Below are 17,755 nucleotides of genomic sequence, written 5' to 3'. Positions count from 1 at the left end.
ATTATCATCCATAAATACCAATCTTTACCAATTAATTTTGTAATTCTAAATTACCTTTAACATTTTTTTGTTTTGGGTGCTTCCTATCTTTTTGATTGTTCTTTACAATAAAAACAAATATGATATCAGCCAATTGTACTTTAAAATAAAAATCAATATAGTAGCAGCCAATTGTGTTTTATTATCTACAATATTTGCTTTGCTCATCTTATACATAAAATATTTGCTTTGCTACTCATTAGGGGTGCATATGCTACAAATATACCACTAGAAAATGTATGTACCAGATAAAGGAATAACTAGCAGTTCTGTCATTTTTCATATATGGTGATACAACCAAAGTGGGTGAGGCCCAGAACTAAAATTATTTGTTTGTGTGCAACATTATTTTCCAGGTATAAGGTATAATTTTCATTAGATAATCATCCAAGGCCTTTGGAAATAATCACCATTCCTTTCTAAACACTTCCCCTGCACATTTGGATTCAAGGAGAGATCCAAAACTATTGGGCAAGAAAATGTGAAGACATTAATGAAAAAGTTAAAAATCCGCCAACAAGAGAAGCCTGGCACCTTATTACATTGATAGTCCAGACGGATGAACTTCAAAATCAAGGTTCTCCACATATAAATAGCATCTTGTACACAAGGAAATACCATAAAAGCTAAATTGGAGACCACGTACTAGGGAGTTTGAAGGATCTCCACCATGGAAAAGCAAAGCAGGGCACCCTCTTCTTTGGCCGTATACAATCTTGAGGAGCAACAATATGTTTCTCCTCACACAAACAACCCAAACATGGAAGATGTGAAAGCTACTAAAGCAAACGACATTTGCAGAGAGGCTACAATCTACAAAAAGGTATAACTAATCAAAATATAGATGGACAAGATCTATATTTATAGACTCTCTATATTTGTTTTGTTTCTTAGAAATTGCCAAATGCAGCAGTCATGTAATTTTATTTTTATAGGCTGCAGCAGAGTTGGTGGCAACTTTTATGTTAGTATTTGCCGGGTGTGGAGGAATCATGGTGCAAGCCAGAGATGATGTCTTAACTTACGTGGGGGTCAATGCTGTTTTTGGGCTGGTTATAATGGCGATAATATACTCTTTGGGACATATCTCTGGTGTTCACATTAATCCTGCAGTCAGTCTTGCTTTCTCAGCTGTGGGAAAACTTTCTGTTAAGGAGGTGAGTTAATCCAACATACTAAGTGCAAAAGAAATTCAAAATATAACAGACAGGATTGGATGAATCCGTGCTTATATATTTTTTTTTCTCTTCTTTGTCATAATCTGATATTTTCTTTGTATGCTTGTGATATTATCAGCTGCCCATTTATATTGTATCTCAGATTGCGGGTGCCACAGCAGCTGCAGCTCTACTCAATGAAATAATTACAAACACATCTATTAATGTTGCTGTCACTGTTCCTGTGGGAAATCCTTTTGCATCACTGGTGGTGGAATTCATCATTACCTTCATAGTAGCCCTTGTTATATTTGGAACAGCCACAGATCCTAAAGCAGTAAGTCAGAAAATTTATCAAAACTTACCGATACCATTAACATATTAGAACATTTATTTCTTTATGAATTCAATTGTGTAAGTTTTGTTTTATATCAATGATTAAATCATAGATTTGTTTTGTATGAATGTCAAATAATAGAGAGCTTATGAAATACAATGTGAAACAAATATTACACAGAGAAAAAACATCATGGACTGTGAAACTATGACGTCTTTAATGCTCAATTATTTTAGATACAAAGCAAGCAGTTCATGTATTACAGACCTCCAGTTGAAGATTTTGTTCCTCTGTAATTTCTAACAATCAGCTCAACAATGCTTTATTCTTCAGCATGGTCAAATGGCAGGGGTTGCTGTGGGTGGTATTGCAGCTTGTAATGGTTTATTTGCTGGGTATGCATGGAACTGATAATGAAGTGTTTTCAAATTCATTATGTTTTAGATGGACTATGTTTGGACTACTAAAATTGAAAATGTTTTACATGCAGGACGCTGTCAGGATGTTCCATGAACCCAGCAAGATCTGTGAGGCCTGCACTGATAGCAGGCAATTATAATGGTCTTTGGGTGTATATTGTTGGACCTGTTTCTGGAGCTTGGTTCTATAAGGCTATTTCTATACAGTAATAGATAGAGGTTTTTAAATTCTTCTCCCATGGAGAAAGTAAGGTTGGTAGCCATGGGAATGTGGTATGATCGTTTCTATTTATAAGTATGCTAGTTTCTTATGTATTTTTAAAAATAAGGTGGCCTAGTTTATGGGGTATTAAAAATATAAACTGTATTGTATTTTATGAAAATATTGATGGAAGAGACACATCTCTCCATAAGATCTATGGATTCATTTATTGCTCTCCAATTATTAACAATTGTGTGTAAAAGGCAACCTCAAATAAATATAAATATGAGAATTTTCAATAGGGTATTTCAATGTGTTCTAGGTTTTATTAAGTAGTATGACTTTTTGAATATTATCATAATATAATTTGGGATATAAGATATTTTTATATAAATATATTTTAAAAATAATTTATATTCTAAAATTTGAATATATGATTTTTATATAATTTAAGTATTGGTTATGTTATTCTTTTAATGATAAGAAAATCTTAATGATAAGATATAAATTTACATAATTTAACTAAATTTATAGAATATATAACATCAACAAAAATAAATGGCTTTTAGAAAGAAAATAATTTTAATTCATATAATAAATTATGTGGATTGTAGTATATTTGAATTACAAGGTGTAATAATCTTTTTATCTTACCATATAAGATTAAATGAGTGCCCTAGCAAAATACTAATAAAATATTATAAACATGATATTGTAAATTGTAATTATATGGACAAAAATTGATCTAATAACAAGTTAAATTATAAAAATATATAAAAAATAATATGTCCGTCATAAGACCTTTAATAGGTCTGGTAGTGTATATCCTACGATGGGGGATGTTTTTATGCCTCGGTGGGAGAGACCAAAGAAAGGATGGATGAAATCAATTTTGATAGTGCTTCGCGAGGTAATCCTGATATTTTGGGAGTGGGTTGTATTGTCGAAGATGAGGAAGGAATGATTGTTGAGGAGCTCAAGAGTTATCCTATAGCACAAATAATGAAGTAGAGGTGAGGGCCGCTTTGTTGACAGTTGATTTGGTAGGCAATCTCAAAATTTCCAAACAACATTTAGAAGGGGACTTCAAGCAATTGCTAAAGGGTCCTCACAGTGCTGGCTTATCAATAAATTTATTAGTATTATTTGCAAAATATCAAATACTTTTCAAGATTTTAAAATTTCCCACATTCGGAGAGAAGGAAATGTGGAGGCAAACACTTTGTCTAACCTGGGGTGTGAGTTAGACCAACAGGTAGTTTGATGGTGGAGAACAACGGGGTTGACCTGGCTTGGGCGGATTAAGTCTAGACAACTAGTGGTTGTGTGTTTTCCCTTTGGCGAAGGTAGGAAACTATTTAAATTTTTATTTTTCTCATTACCGTTTTACCTATTCATGAATTAATATACGCTGCCACCTTGCTTGCCATTATTGCAAGCTCTCATTTATTGGAAGGATGCAAGGTGGCTCCTGATTTGTTGTGCGATTGAGCAGGGAATGGATTTCGTATATGAATTTTTTGGATTTTTTGGGGCTTCCTTAATTGATGCATGTCCTTGTTTTTGAGTTAAGGAAAAGCTTGTATTTTGGGTGGCATGGCGTGGTGTAGACGTATGGAAGATAGTGAATAATATCCATAGTGCGTTGGTTGCAGAGATGGAGGCTAATTTCACTCTGCATTCCATCAAACAACAATTTTCATTCTTGGGCCAAATCACAGATAAGTGATTGGGTGGTATTTTCATCTTTGATGAGGAAGAGTTTCTGGACATTATCAAGAGGATATTGATTAATGAGTTTTTGGTATCCGAGTTCAGATACAAAACTAATATGGACATAATTTTGATGCTTGTGGCTTGGGGACTCATCTTTGGGACGAAGTCGAAGGTTGAATGGGTGGCCAAGGCATGTGTTCTAGCACATTCCTTGTGTGGGTTGGTTTCTCTTTTGGGGAGAACGGTTCCTGGGCAAGGTCTACGGAAACCATTTGGTGAGGGTGTCAGGTCACATCAATATGGAGTACCGTCCATTTGTGCTATGGAGAGATGGTGTTGATAGAGTTGCAAGGTCTAAGGAAGCTCATGAGGCATGGGCAGACTTAATGGTTTTCATTCACTCGATTGGGGTTGAAAGGAGAACATCCCAAGAGGCAAAGATGAAGCAAGGCGAGGGCAAGCGAGAAAAGTATGATGTTGATTACTATTGGGTGAATGATCCTGATATGGAAAAGAAAACCAAGTAGGTTTTTTTTGTTAGGGCTTGTTTCTTTTTGGTAGCATTGCTCTGGTTTGAAGCTTTATGTATTTAGCTATGACTCTGTGTATAGACCTCTTTTTTTGGAGTTTAGTTTTTTTATAAAATTATAGTGCTTCTGCATCTAGGGTTAATCCCTATTTTAAAAAATTGATGGACAATATTTGTAGCTTAAACTTTAATATTAATAAATAAAATATACTTATCGACCAAAAAAAAAATCTATCATTAAGTATTAAAAGATATAAAATACTTATCCTCCCATGCTAAAAACATTAGCTAGAAAGAGCACAAACCACTATTGGTCATATCATCTAGCAGTATTAAAAGAATAATAATCATTTCCTAGGGATTATTAATATTTACTTTTCAAATGGCGATTTAAATATTAATATCTAGCATTAAATTTCTTAGTCTCTTCCAACTAGTTTGTGGATCGTGTATGGGGATTTTAATATGGTTAGCAAACATCATATAAAGTGGACAAATAGCAAGAGAGAGGTATTCTTCATATGTGCTATAAATTAAGGCTTTTGGATCCCAATTTTGGCCATATTTGTTCTAATTTCTTGTGGTATAAGTGGACAACTCTATACTTGGTTCTAAAAAGGTTTTCAAACAACTTAACAAGGCCTTATTGTTAGGCTACCCCATATTTGTTTTCAGCAATTGAGGCCATCGCCTTGGAGGTCCATTGTGCTCCCATTTAGTTGGAAGTACTTTTGTTTTTATCAACTATATATTTGTGTGTGACTAAGCTTCACTAATAGAAGTGAATTTTCGATAGTCACATAATCTAGGGGGATTCAATCAAATTGCTCACTTCATTTTCTCAAATTGGGGATAAATTCTCCAAGAAAAATTTACAATTCCGTCATGCTTGCAACATTTCTGAAAAAAACCAAACATATCAAATAATGATGTCAACTCCACACAAAGTTTCTTCAAATTATTTAATATTTTCTTCATAATCACTACTATAGATTTAAAATCTTAAGAACCCTCTCTACCTCATAACTACCTCATGCACCAGGGCCACCATTCTATTCTCTATCCCCCAAAATATCTTTGGTAATGCGAGCTTGTAAGATTCCCTACCCATTACATGTAAAAATAGTTTAAGAACCTATTTTAATTTTCAATCATTGTGTTAGAAAAATTATTTTGGTTCTTTTCCCATACATAACATCTCCCTAGTTCATCTTTTCCATTACCTTGTTTCCTATGACTAATATATATTTCCAATTAATTTGAAGGATATCATAGAATTCACTTGATGTCATACAATTTTCTCCACATAGCCTCATTCCAAAATATCCTTTATAATGTGTATCATACTTCCATCCTAGTAGAAGAATACCCAAGTCTCATCCTTAGGTTGGTTCTATTTCATATGAATATGACTTGACATATTTTCTAGATCATTTCACGATCATGTCCGAAATTGTAATACATGATTATATGCAATCTAAAGAGTAAGGTAGAAATGCCAAGTGGAATGTACTAGAGTCAAAATTTCCTTCCATGTATACAATGTAAAACCTTATTTTGCATAAAGAGTAATAAATCTAATAATGTTGTTTGTATGTATTTGGGGGTGGGTTGAAATGTGTGTCAATTGTCCCACACAATCCTTAGTCTTATCCACTCATCAAAATGAATTATCATTAGTAAAATTTTATCTATATCAATCCTTTGGTTAGATAGAAAATCAACCACTTTATTCCCTTTGCAATAGTAATAATTTGTTTTTAAATTATTTATTGAGTCTAGTTTAGTCCATGCTTATAAAAAATAATTACATTTATTATATAATTTTGGTTGCCTATATAAGATGATGAGAATGAAAACCAAAGTGTCTTTGTAGATATTTCAATTGTGTCTATAGACTATTTTAATTAAAATATAGGTGACTAGGAAAGTGGAGGCTTCTTCTTGACTATTGGCTCCTAGTAGGAGCTACATGAAATTCACCTTGACAAAAAATTTATTTTTATCCCTTATAATACACCCTACACTTGAAGGGCCAATGTTCCCTTGTAAATTATTTGGTTAAACTTGTTCCTCCTTTTGTTCTTTCCCCTTCTTCTTTTCTACCTTAGCCACTAATTTCTCCTTTGGTGGGGAGTCAAATAACTCCTTTTCTATTTAGTTTCTCGATGCCTCTAGACCCTTTAACAACTATAGGAGGCCACCAGCATATGCATCGACCTCTGCATTTGAAATTTTTTATGGCGATAGTGGGATCTAGGATGTTTGTGACTCAATGGCATCCATGATGGTGAAATCCTTATCCACTTGGATGACAAAGTTGTCTATGTATTTTTGCATGATCCAAGATCAATCCTACATCTTTTTTTGAAACCCCTTGAATTACTCTCGGAATACTTGAATATATGTGGTAGGGTTCAAGAACCTATGGGCATAGTCTAGAATATGAATTTTCACTAGTTTGTTTTTTATCCACTCCCTTTTGACGCATTGGGGAACCCTATAAAATAAAATGCTAGGTAGATGAGCAAAGTGTTGTACCAAAATAGGTAGACGGTTTGTTTAGTTTTGGTGGCATTCTCCAATAGTTCTTTTTTTAATACCTCGCATAAATTCAAGTATTCCCCTTTTATCACCATGTGGTAGGCCATGTGCATCGCTATTATTGTGCAGATCCTTCCAAATTTGTGAAGTATAATTAACATGCAAGATCATCTTGGTTTCATAAAGAACACCTTTATTTGTGATGTTGTTGGTTCTGAAGCTCTAGAAATCGAAGGTTACCACAATGAGATTTTCTACTTGTGTGTTCTTCATAACCTTCTTTGGTGGAATAGCCCCTCCTGTCAATAATTTGGTGATAGCTTGAATGGATTCCTTAGTGATTTTGTAAGTTAAGTCCAAGTATATAAATTTGTTATGCAATCTGCTAAGTACTGACTAGACCCATTATTTCTTCTTTGCAAAGTCCAAAAAATCATTAAACATGTCAAGATTCTTCTTACCTATTTGGGTGTAATTTTCCTTGATTCATTTTTTCTTTACTTTAGTAATGTAGTATTGTACAAATTATACCCCATACAATTATACGTTACATAAGTGCCTTCGCTTTATGCCGATTGGAAATCTTCTTAACGGACTCATCATTTTGTCCATCTCACTTGCCTCATCAACCTTCACCTTGTCTTTTTCTTGAACATCTTGACTATTTGACTCATAGACACTAGAATACTGTAGAGAGATTTGTGTGTTGTGCTAGCATCTTGTGAATCTAACAATTTGAAGGTGGTCATTTGAGCATTACGCCTACACCTAGAAGATTGTCGTAACACCTCTATGCATGTTCACCGACATCTACCTTCATCCCAACATGCATATCTTCCATTTTGGAGTCCATTTTTTCTCAGTCGATCACTCTACTTCCTGCTTGTATCTACTCTTGTCCATGCTTATTCTTGGAAGCTCTCCTCCTTTGTGTATTGGGATCTCATACATTGCTATCATCATTATGCTTTGAGGAAGGCCATCTTCTTGTTCTTCATCATCTGACAAGCTTCTCTCTTTGGGTGTGGAAGGGGAGGTTTCTTCTTCCTCTTTCTTTTACTATGATTTTTAAAATATAAAAAGCTCATGACTTTTTCATATGATTTCCCTATTGCATGAATTATTTGTAACAATCATCTCAAAATAAACTAAATAAATAATTACTAATATAAAATTTAAGAATTTTATTGAGTTCAATAAATTTTGATAAACCATGTTATCTATGTTTCTTCCTTTCTCCACCTCTCTCTCCTAAACCTATCACTCCACCTATTTGTTTCTTCCTCCTTCTCTTTTGTCCATATTTATACATCTCTCTCTAGACCTATATCTCTAACTGTCATTGAATACCTCATTTGTTCTCTCAAACTCTATACTTTTATTTCTACCTCTTCATAACCTCCTCCTCTATGTCACTCTCTCTTCCCTAAGATCTATACTAGTCTCTCTGCATTTCCTTCTCATCTCTATAATGGAGAGAAAATGAAGTTAATAATGTCAAAAATAATTAGAATGTATAAAAAAAGAAATTAAATGGTTTTAAAATATGGAGAATAAGAAATTAACCAAAAAAGTATTGAAGTATTGAGAAAGAGGATTTCTATAATATTGTATAAATAATTCTTAACTTATATATATATATATATATATATATATATATATATATATATATATATATATATATATATATATATATTCACCTCGTTGAAAAAAACACCATAGATTTTTTATTCTCCAATATAATAAGAAAACTCTTATTTACCCTTATACATATCTATATATTGATAAACATGAGTAACATCTACCATCTCTAAGATTCGAGGAAATTTAAAGAATGACAACAATATATGAAACCTAAATAAGAAGAAAAACCATCAATCCAAATCAATTTGAAGGAGTTTGAGAAGACGAAGTGACTGATTGCAAGATAGGGATCTCCAATTCATAATATGCCAATGATGGTTAACTATGATATTAAGAACACTATAAGGTGAGATAGAGATTGAAGTGTCAAAGAATAGAAGTCACCAACCCCCAAGAAACAATAATTCCCTTATTAATACATCGTTTATGGGCACCAACCCAAAGGAAACTACAGTTCCTTAATTTGAGCTCCAACTCAACACAAGAGAGGCACTAACCTTTTACAAATCAAGAGGCACCTACCTTAGAAATAATTGCAACAAATAATAGACATCCCCTATCTGAGATAGGATTAGAATGATATCAAATAGGACCTTTGTGATTCTACTTTGTCATTTTGACACTCTCTAGTCCACTTGCTACTTTGCACTACACATACCACCTCTATACTGCAAGATAGATCAAGACTCGCGTGGATAGAACCATAGAGCAATTTAATTTGTCATGGATAAGTATAACCTTAACTAGATCCACATATTCACTCATACAAAAGGAAAGGAAATTGATCTTCTTTAAATACATTTCTTTTCAATTCTAGATATGATCCTTATATTGGCTTAGATGCAAATGAAATTATCACAAGTTCAATGTCTTCTATGCACTACAATAATTGTATTCGATCAGAGGCTAGCCCATTTTTTATTTGATCAAACACTTTATTACAATAGCTCAATAATAACGATGTGTTTGAATTTGAGCATGAATTTCCTTATGCGCAGGAACTGCTTGATAACCAGTGACTCTAATGGCAATTGTTTAGGAGAAGTGACTCTATATTCTAGGTGTAGATGCAAATGGGAAGTCCATACCATTAAGTATTTGTGATTGCAATTTTTTTTTTTAATTCTTTTCATCTTTATATTTATTCTTACCAAACCCTAGGAACAAATTAGTCTCCAAACTGAGTAATAGGTGAGTGAACAATGACTTTTATGAAAAATAAAAATTTGGCCAAAGTGTTATATTTGTCACTCTTTAAATTATGGTTGTGGAAACTTTAATAACCATGGACCCATGAGCTAGTATTTCTTTCAGTCATTGCTTAGTTACATTAGCAATATATTTCATCTCATCAATTTTTAAGGCATCCTCATGAGAGATAATAGTGGGTATAGAAAACAACATTTGAGAATATTGAAGAGGTATGACTCTAGGTGTTTAATATAAGAGGTCAATTGAAGTACTTGTTCTTTTACCTTATGCTTGGTCTAGTTGCTTATTCATTTTACAAATAATGGAAGTAATGATAGATAGATTATTCTCAATTTATAATTGTCTTATCTATACTCCAAAATTAACCTTCAACACTTGATAATCAGATGGTTGGAGGTCTCTTTATCTTTATCCATAATTGGAGTGTACCAATATTTTTATCCTTGACCATGGTGTATTAGTATAAATTAATAAATAACTATATTTTTCTTTGCTTGAGGTGGTTTGTATAACATTGTTGAAATTGTTTACAAATCTATTACTAAAGGTATGGAAACCCTCTTTATTTTCTTGGTAGTGATATTAGGCCATGTAAAAAATTTAACAAGAGATGAATCAACTTCTTTTGACTCTTTCCCCTACTCTTGGCATCTTGAACATTTTGCACATAAGTTTGTAGGGGAGGAGAAGAAATGATATGCAAACATTAGAAATTAGATGAGCCAATTTCTTAATTTTGAAATTGTAGTTGTATCCTCTAGACGTGGGCATTTCTTTATATTTTCTCTATCAAATTGATCAAATAGAACATAATAGTTTTATCCTTTTTAAAAATATTTTTGTCTTGCCTAATTAAGGATAGGATTCATAAACCATTTTTTTTTCCAGGGCAATAATTCCAACTTTAACTAGTCCAAGGTAAGGATATTTCCTTGCTATAAGATAAATTGGATATGAAGTCATATAGAAAATTTGGCATCTTGAACTTGTAAAAATTTCTTATGTAAGGTGTCACTAATCAGATTTTCCTAATCATTTATTTTTTTATTTTCAAGGATGATAGTCACAAATTTGAACATCCAAGATTAAAAATTTCTAGCATTTTGATTTTCTACTAGTATATTTAAAATGGATTGAAAATTATTAATTTATTTTTGGAAATCACTCTTAATTGACATCTTAGGCAACCTTAAATTATTCTAGGCAACCTTAAATTATAGTTAGTGCATTATACTTTGCATGATGAGAAATTTGAAATGTCTCCAAAATCCACTCTTCCATGATATCTAGGAACACTTACAGACCATCTTTAAGGTTTTCAAATATTTGGTGTATTTTTGCAGTCTATATTTTGATATTTTGGCAACAGTGAAGACACCCCAAATTCCATTTTGTTAATAGCCTGCAATCGAGGGCGTTCAGATGAGAACAAATTTCTTTGAGGCATTCTGTCAATCCGTTCGCGTGAATTGTCCAAGCTTACACATTTTGCATACGTCTACCATGGCAGTTGCAGCTACATCATTTCTGTGATGGATGTCCATACCCTGTTCCAAAGCTCTCATTTTCCCACAGGCTGGCAAAGGTCGCATAGTCTGGCTTTATACTAGCCAATCAAATTTGGTTGCAAGTTTTAAATCCTTTTCATCAAATGCGTTTTGTGCATATCCTGCAACCATGGAATTCCACGAGACCAAGTTTCTTTGAGGCATCCGATCAAACAGTTGATATGCCTTGTCCATACTTCCAAATTTTGCAAACATGTCAAACAGAGCATTTCCAATTGTAGCATCTGATAATAATTGCCCTTATGTCCTGCTTTAATGGATGTCCTTACGTTCTGCTTTAATGGATGCCCATACCCTGTTTCAAAGCTCCCATTTTGGCACAGGCAGAGAGTACGCTGGCAAATAATACTGATCGGAATGGAAGCCTGTTTGCTGCATTGACTGCGTTGTGAGGATCCCCATGTTTTCTGTCTGCTGCATAAAGCAGAAAAGGTCGTGAAAATATCTCAGCAATGTGGTATTCAATGACAGCTGCGAGGTAGACGAGAGTGCCCTCTCCCATTCGGTTTATTCTATGCGAAGAAACACGCGGGAAGAGTATTCAAATTCAAAATTCAAAATGTTAACGGTGATTGTTTTCTTAACGGAAACGGATAGGAATGAACTGTCAGGGAAGGAATGGGCCCACAGCCACCTAAGCAGTCAAAGCTTAGTGTGTGCTGTTTAAGGGTGGCCCATCATAGTTGGCCTTCCCCAACCAAAATCTGCATCATAAAAGGGCAAACACGTCCAGCTATTGATAACCATATTAGGACACTTATACATATCGTTCCTTCTAACAACAGCATTTAGATCTGGCTGCAACTCCAGGAAGTCCAAACCAGATCGTAGATATCCATCATCTATCTTGCTTATCGACTCAAGAATCTTTTCAGCACTGTACCACAAAGGATTGGATACAATTTCTCCTGCAATGTCTGTTGGGGTGGCCAAAATACCCACAAGGCAATGGTGGTTTGCACAGACGGTCTCTTCCGTCTACAGGAATGTAAAGTTTGCATCTCTGGTTTTCTACTAAACCTCGTACTGCAGTACAACACTTTCAAATATGGGCAGCCAGGCTTACGAACGTGGAGTATGTCTTGTTAAGAGGGTTGTCCATTGCCTTGGCTTTTAGGGCACTAACTTGCTCTTTACTAAGATTGAACCTTCCAACTGTGGCCTTTTCATTATCTCTTCTTGAAGGAGGGTTGGAGGTGGTGCAAATTCTTCATGAGGAAAGTTCACTCTGGGAGGATTTCTAGCTCGTAGTGGGCTGCGATCTACCTGAGGAAGTAAATGTACCTGCAATCCCCGTACTACATCACACCAGCTGTTCACAAAATGTAAAGAAGATGCACCATCTGATAAGATATGCTGTATCCCCGTTCCTAAAGCCACCCCTCCACATTTGAACTTGGTTACCTGTAATTCCTTTGTTATTTTAGAAAGGTTGAAACCAAATCTGCTTTCAAATCGTTCCACTTAAATATCACCCAATATAAATTATAAAATTAGAAATAAAAAAAATTGTTTTATATTATTTAATAAAAGATGAATCTAATACATATAGTCTTAAGAATCTAGAAATCCAAATCTAAAATTGACAATAACCTGATTATTTATCTATAGATTAATCATTAAAAGTGGACAGATCAAAGAATCGCTTACCCTAATAAACTTCTGAGAACTAAAATTAACACTATCAGACCACACAAGCATATGTACACTAATTTCCACCAGTTTCAAATGTCAAAATTTTACAACTCATTCGTACCAAAAACATAAATATTTATATATAAATATTCTCTCTTCCATACATATTTTCCCACCCTCATAACATACTTACTTTTCACAGTTATTTACCTCCACCTGGCTAAATAGAAAAAAATGAATGCTCCATTATATATATAGAGAAAGAGAGATCTTAATGATGCAATAGAAACAGGAAATGTTTAGATGGTTCTTTAAGAATCTATTTTTATATTCTTTTAAGAAATGATTCCTTAATATATACATGTTAAATGAAATAAATGTTAAGTAGATCATTTATTCTCATGAGAGATAAGTTCTTGTGAACCACTACTCATGAAATATGAACCAATAAATATGATAAACCTTCCAAATGTACCTGAATCGTACCTGAATCATAAGAAAAGGAGATATGGTGAAGCCATTCTCGTAAGTAGCAGAGGGAACCAAAGTAGTGAGTTGTGAAGGGGAGGTGAAATCTCCGAAATCATCGATTGATGAGTTCGTCATGGCTTCCACAAACAGAGCGCCCTCGCCATTACAGTCAACAGCAATTCTACCAGAGGCGTCCACAATCAGTCTGCCCGCCAGCGGATAAAAATCCACCAACACCTTAGAAAGCGCGTCTTTCAATATTTCAGCGACGTTGGAATCTCCATTGGGAGGCCTTCTGTAAATATAAGCAATCGCAGAATGCACTCTAACCATAACTAAATCAATATTGGAGACCCACAGTTGGTGATGTGGAGTGGAATTTACAGGCTTAACAAGCACCGAATCTGTGACAGTTACATCCATTTTTCCTTCAATTTTCGCCCTATCTATCTATCACCTGCTGCTGAGAAAAATATAGGGTAAATGAGAAACTGAGGGTCCTAAAGTATGTGCGTGTAAATAAACTAAACTATACCGTGGCTTTTTCAGATGGAGCAGCAAGCAGCAGTTCTGAACCCAACCTCAGTGTTCATTTAAAGAGGTGTAATCATGGTGAAGTCACCATACTCTTTGTTAATTCTTATGGTCATGGCTTAATTATTAATTCGCCAGATAGTTAGGTGATAGGCTATATTTGTTGGATACAGCTATTTTGGTTCTAAAATAGAGTTATAAAATGCATGTTATTGAATTTTACGAAAAATTATAACCGTTGTTTGTGTGATCAATGGTGTCTTATTGACAATCCGTGATACAATAGTACTGTTATACAATAGTGCTGTTTTAGAGTCAGAATATTTGTTGAAAAAGATTATAGTTTTTTTTAATTATTTTTTGGTAATTGAACAAATAAGCTATATTTGTTGGAAAAGGCTATAGTTAAAGCTGCAAACTCTGTTGTCTTTCTCGGAGGTGCTATTCATTGATAGAGTTGGACGCGTCTATTTTGATCAAAAGGACAGTATTCACGATTGCTATTGACTAACACTTCGCTATCACATTGTAGAAAGATACGTTTTAGAACCAGAATAACTGCAACTACAATAATAAATGAAAAAAAATGAAGGTTCATAATTGTAATGAAGAACAGGATTACACCTACTAGACGACAGACACCTCCTTCCACGCTTTTGGCTTGTTCCATCATTTTCAGAGATGTTTACGTTTGACAGTTTGGTAAAACTTTTTGGCGATGGCATGAGGCATTGACATTATAAAAATCATATTATAAGGTTGGGCGGTTGACATTAAATATCCCGTCTAACTCACTTCACGGCAAGCTACCTTGGAAATCGTTCCAGCAGAGGCAGTACGTCTGTGCAGCAGAACCGATGTGGGATGGGTGCTGGCTATGCAGGGGAAAATTTGCACCGCACGGCCAGCGCCTTCCTCTATGCATTGCACGGCCTGTCAGCAGTCTGTAGCACCTTTAAACGGAAAACGCCCACTTGCACCCTCCGGAACTTCCAACAGTTCTCGCCGTTGAATTTTGTTTATAATGTTTGAATCAATGAAAATTTCAAATTAATAGTGTTTATAGATAAGATTTAAATGTATCTTTAATAATGTAAACACATATTTTTTAATCCAAAAATATCCATAAAAATAACTTCCTATGATTTTCTTGGTACCTTAGAGAGAATCATCTAACTTGTATGTGTATTATGATGGAGAAGTTGCAACATATTTGAAAGCATTGGTTGAAAAGTAAAATATTTTCATACTTAACATAATAACAAGCTCATTACTTTATTTGATTATGTGGTAAAATGATAATAATTGAAAAAGGTATTTCTGTTTTACACAAAAGAATATTGTTATTCATATAATTTGATGTCATTTTATGAGATGTTAATTTTTACATTTCTTGTTATTTTAAATATGATGTATCCATATGAAACACAATAGATCAAATGTTGGATGGGAAGTGAGAGACAACATAAACATACCATGACGATGAAGAGATATAATATATAAATGAAAACTTAAAGCATCATAGAGCTACCACCATGATTGGAAATCAAATCCATTGCAAATGCACATATCATTCATATTAGTTACAATCACAATATATGAAAGCTCACACCACCGAATTTATTGTCAAATGTAAGCATAGGAGATATCATTGCAATGTCATATTATGTACATAATAAGAAATGTGACCATCGTGGTCTTAAGAAAGTCAGCAAATTTTTAAAATATACAATAGTAGTCTAACTCAAAAGTACAATATACAAATGATGTTTTCATCTTAATTCCACAATCCACTCCCTCGAAGATCTACTTTTAAAATATAGTTAAAGTACTACAAAATTAATACATTTTTTTATAATACACTACATGATAACCAAAAAAATGTTGATCATGATTATCTATATAAATATCATCAAAAAATGCAAAATACATCGAATTAATTTTCAAATTAAAGACTCCTAATTGATTGAAGTTCATTTCATACTTACCATTTCCACTTTGTAGTGTGTCCATTATTGTTATTGTTTGATTAAGATCAACAAAAAATTGTTGCATTTTTTTCGAATGCTTTGTTGACCATCTAAAGCTGCAATTGTTGGGTCATTGACAAAACTGGTCAATCCAGAGAACCGGTATATGTGCTAAGATTTGTCATTGATGTCTAACACTTATCAATGAAGTGGTATCGGTAGAGTGGTGTTATTCAGTAAGCAAAGGTGATGACTTACAAACACATGGAAACAACATTGGTAACAAATGACCAAAGGTTCAATCAGCTCAAGGAAAGATAGACTAAGCCAACTGGTCTGTCATTCAAGAAGATCGGTCACTCTGATGATGATGAAGTCACAAAAGGTGACTCAGGCAAGAAAACTTGAGGTGGTATGAAAATCGAATCCTCATTGGCAAATAGGGGAAGAAACTTGATGCTAGCATAACAAACTGGCAATCAAAGAATAAACTGGTAATATAGAAGTGCAGTGGCATACCGGTACACCGGTATGACAGAAGGAAGATAGGTGTTCACCATAAATCTTAGAGCGGTGATCGGTTATTCAGTTGCAGTGGCAAAAGATGAGTTGGTGAGTTTGTGTCTATGCCAAATCACATGTTGGTAAGGTCAACTTCAGTTATCATGCAGTCAAGCATGATTACTTGCGAATTTTCTGGTTCACACTTAATTGACTGAATACGACCCAAAAGTTACTATCTTTGGAAGATGCGGTGGCAGATTTTGTTGAACACTTGGCGGAAATGTTGTAAGGCGCGCAAAGAAAGAGTGGGAGATTTTGAATTTGAAATCTTCCTAAATCTATGATTGCTTTGATTGAGGGATCACCTGAAAGTGTCGGCAGAAAATGTATAAAGTGTTTTTGTATTCGTTCAGAAAGACTAGATCATGAAATTTGCAACAAGTAGACCTTGTTGAAGGCAATCCAAAGTAAGGCGATCCATAGTGAAGAAAAGAGAGAGAGGAAGTGCTAAAAGGTTTTAGCAGAGCTGAAGGTGTTTGAGGTAGATTGACTAAGAGCAGAGCCTAAAGACAGAGAACCGACAGAGTGCAGAGCCGATGGTGAGAGGATCGACAGAGTGCAGAGCTGAGGGACAGAGGACCGACTGAGTGAAGAGCCCAAGGTGTAAGAAGAAAACCGGTGCAGTGCAGAGAAGACACAACCGGTGTGAATAAAGTGTGATTCATATTGAAATCTGATCAAGCTATCAGTAGCTAATTCAACAGATCATTCATTTATTGCCTTCTAACCATTGTAACATAAATCCCTTAACCGGGCGGACTTTAACAGGTCCCTTTTGTAAAATCCCTTAACTGGGTGGCACCTAATAATGTCTTTGTAATCTCCTAACATGGATGGCTCCTCACCAGGTATACTCCAGAAGAGTACAAGTTTTGTGATTTACTACTCACACCATGGTTTTCTCCCATTTGGGTGAGCTTTCATATATTGTGATTGTAACTAATATGAATGATATGTGCATTTGCAATGGATTTGATTTCCAATCATGGTGGTAGCTCTATGATGCTTTAAGTTTTCATTTGTATATTATATCTCTTCATCGTCATGTGGTATGTTTATGTTGTCTCTCACTTCCCATCCAACATTTGATCTATTGTGTTTCATATGGATACATCATATTTAAAATAACAAGAAATGTAAAAATTAACATCTCAAAAAATGACGTCAAATTATATGAATAACAATATTCTTTTTAGTGTAAAACAAAAATAACT

At 34.2% G+C, this 17,755-nt stretch overlaps 2 protein-coding genes across 2 annotated transcripts; one reads left to right on the top strand and one right to left on the bottom strand.

Annotated features, from left to right (window-relative positions):
• Positions 1-709: 709 nt before the first annotated feature.
• On the top strand, positions 710-4,397 carry LOC131070800 (aquaporin NIP1-4-like). Its single transcript, XM_058006458.2, has 7 exons — positions 710-862; positions 975-1,196; positions 1,336-1,533; positions 1,867-1,928; positions 2,024-2,158; positions 3,973-4,158; positions 4,289-4,397. The coding sequence occupies exons 1-7, from the start codon at positions 710-712 to the stop codon at positions 4,395-4,397; spliced, it is 1,065 nt and encodes a 354-aa protein (XP_057862441.2).
• Positions 4,398-12,030: 7,633 nt separating this feature from the next.
• LOC131070799 (shikimate O-hydroxycinnamoyltransferase-like) lies at positions 12,031-13,945 on the bottom strand. Its single transcript, XM_059214333.1, has 3 exons — positions 13,489-13,945; positions 12,505-12,771; positions 12,031-12,345 (listed from the first exon to the last, which is right to left on the bottom strand). Exons 1-3 carry the CDS (start codon positions 13,894-13,896, stop codon positions 12,031-12,033), a joined length of 990 nt encoding a protein of 329 aa, XP_059070316.1. The 5' UTR covers positions 13,897-13,945.
• Between the last annotated feature and the right edge of the window lie 3,810 nt (positions 13,946-17,755).

This window comes from Cryptomeria japonica, chromosome 11 (genome assembly GCF_030272615.1).
Source record: "Cryptomeria japonica chromosome 11, Sugi_1.0, whole genome shotgun sequence".
NCBI classification, from domain to species: Eukaryota; Viridiplantae; Streptophyta; class Pinopsida; order Cupressales; family Cupressaceae; genus Cryptomeria; species Cryptomeria japonica.
Note: the sequence above shows the minus strand (reverse complement) of the source record. Positions and strands in the feature narration are given on the sequence as shown.

Bases quoted from the DNA above. Each gene is read 5' to 3' on its own strand.
- LOC131070799 (XM_059214333.1), bottom strand. From the start codon at position 13,896: ATGGATGTAACTGTCACAGATTCGGTGCTTGTTAAGCCTGTAAATTCC. The intron at 12,772-13,488 runs GTACGATTCAGG...AAGGAATTACAG, and splicing joins CTCCTTTTCTTATGATTCAG to GTAACCAAGTTCAAATGTGG. The intron at 12,346-12,504 runs GTAAAGAGCAAG...ACATTCCTGTAG, and splicing joins AGTTGGAAGGTTCAATCTTA to ACGGAAGAGACCGTCTGTGC.
- LOC131070800 (XM_058006458.2), top strand. From the start codon at position 710: ATGGAAAAGCAAAGCAGGGCACCCTCTTCTTTGGCCGTATACAATCTT. The intron at 863-974 runs GTATAACTAATC...TTATTTTTATAG, and splicing joins AGGCTACAATCTACAAAAAG to GCTGCAGCAGAGTTGGTGGC. The intron at 2,159-3,972 runs GTAATAGATAGA...ATCCGAGTTCAG, and splicing joins TATAAGGCTATTTCTATACA to ATACAAAACTAATATGGACA.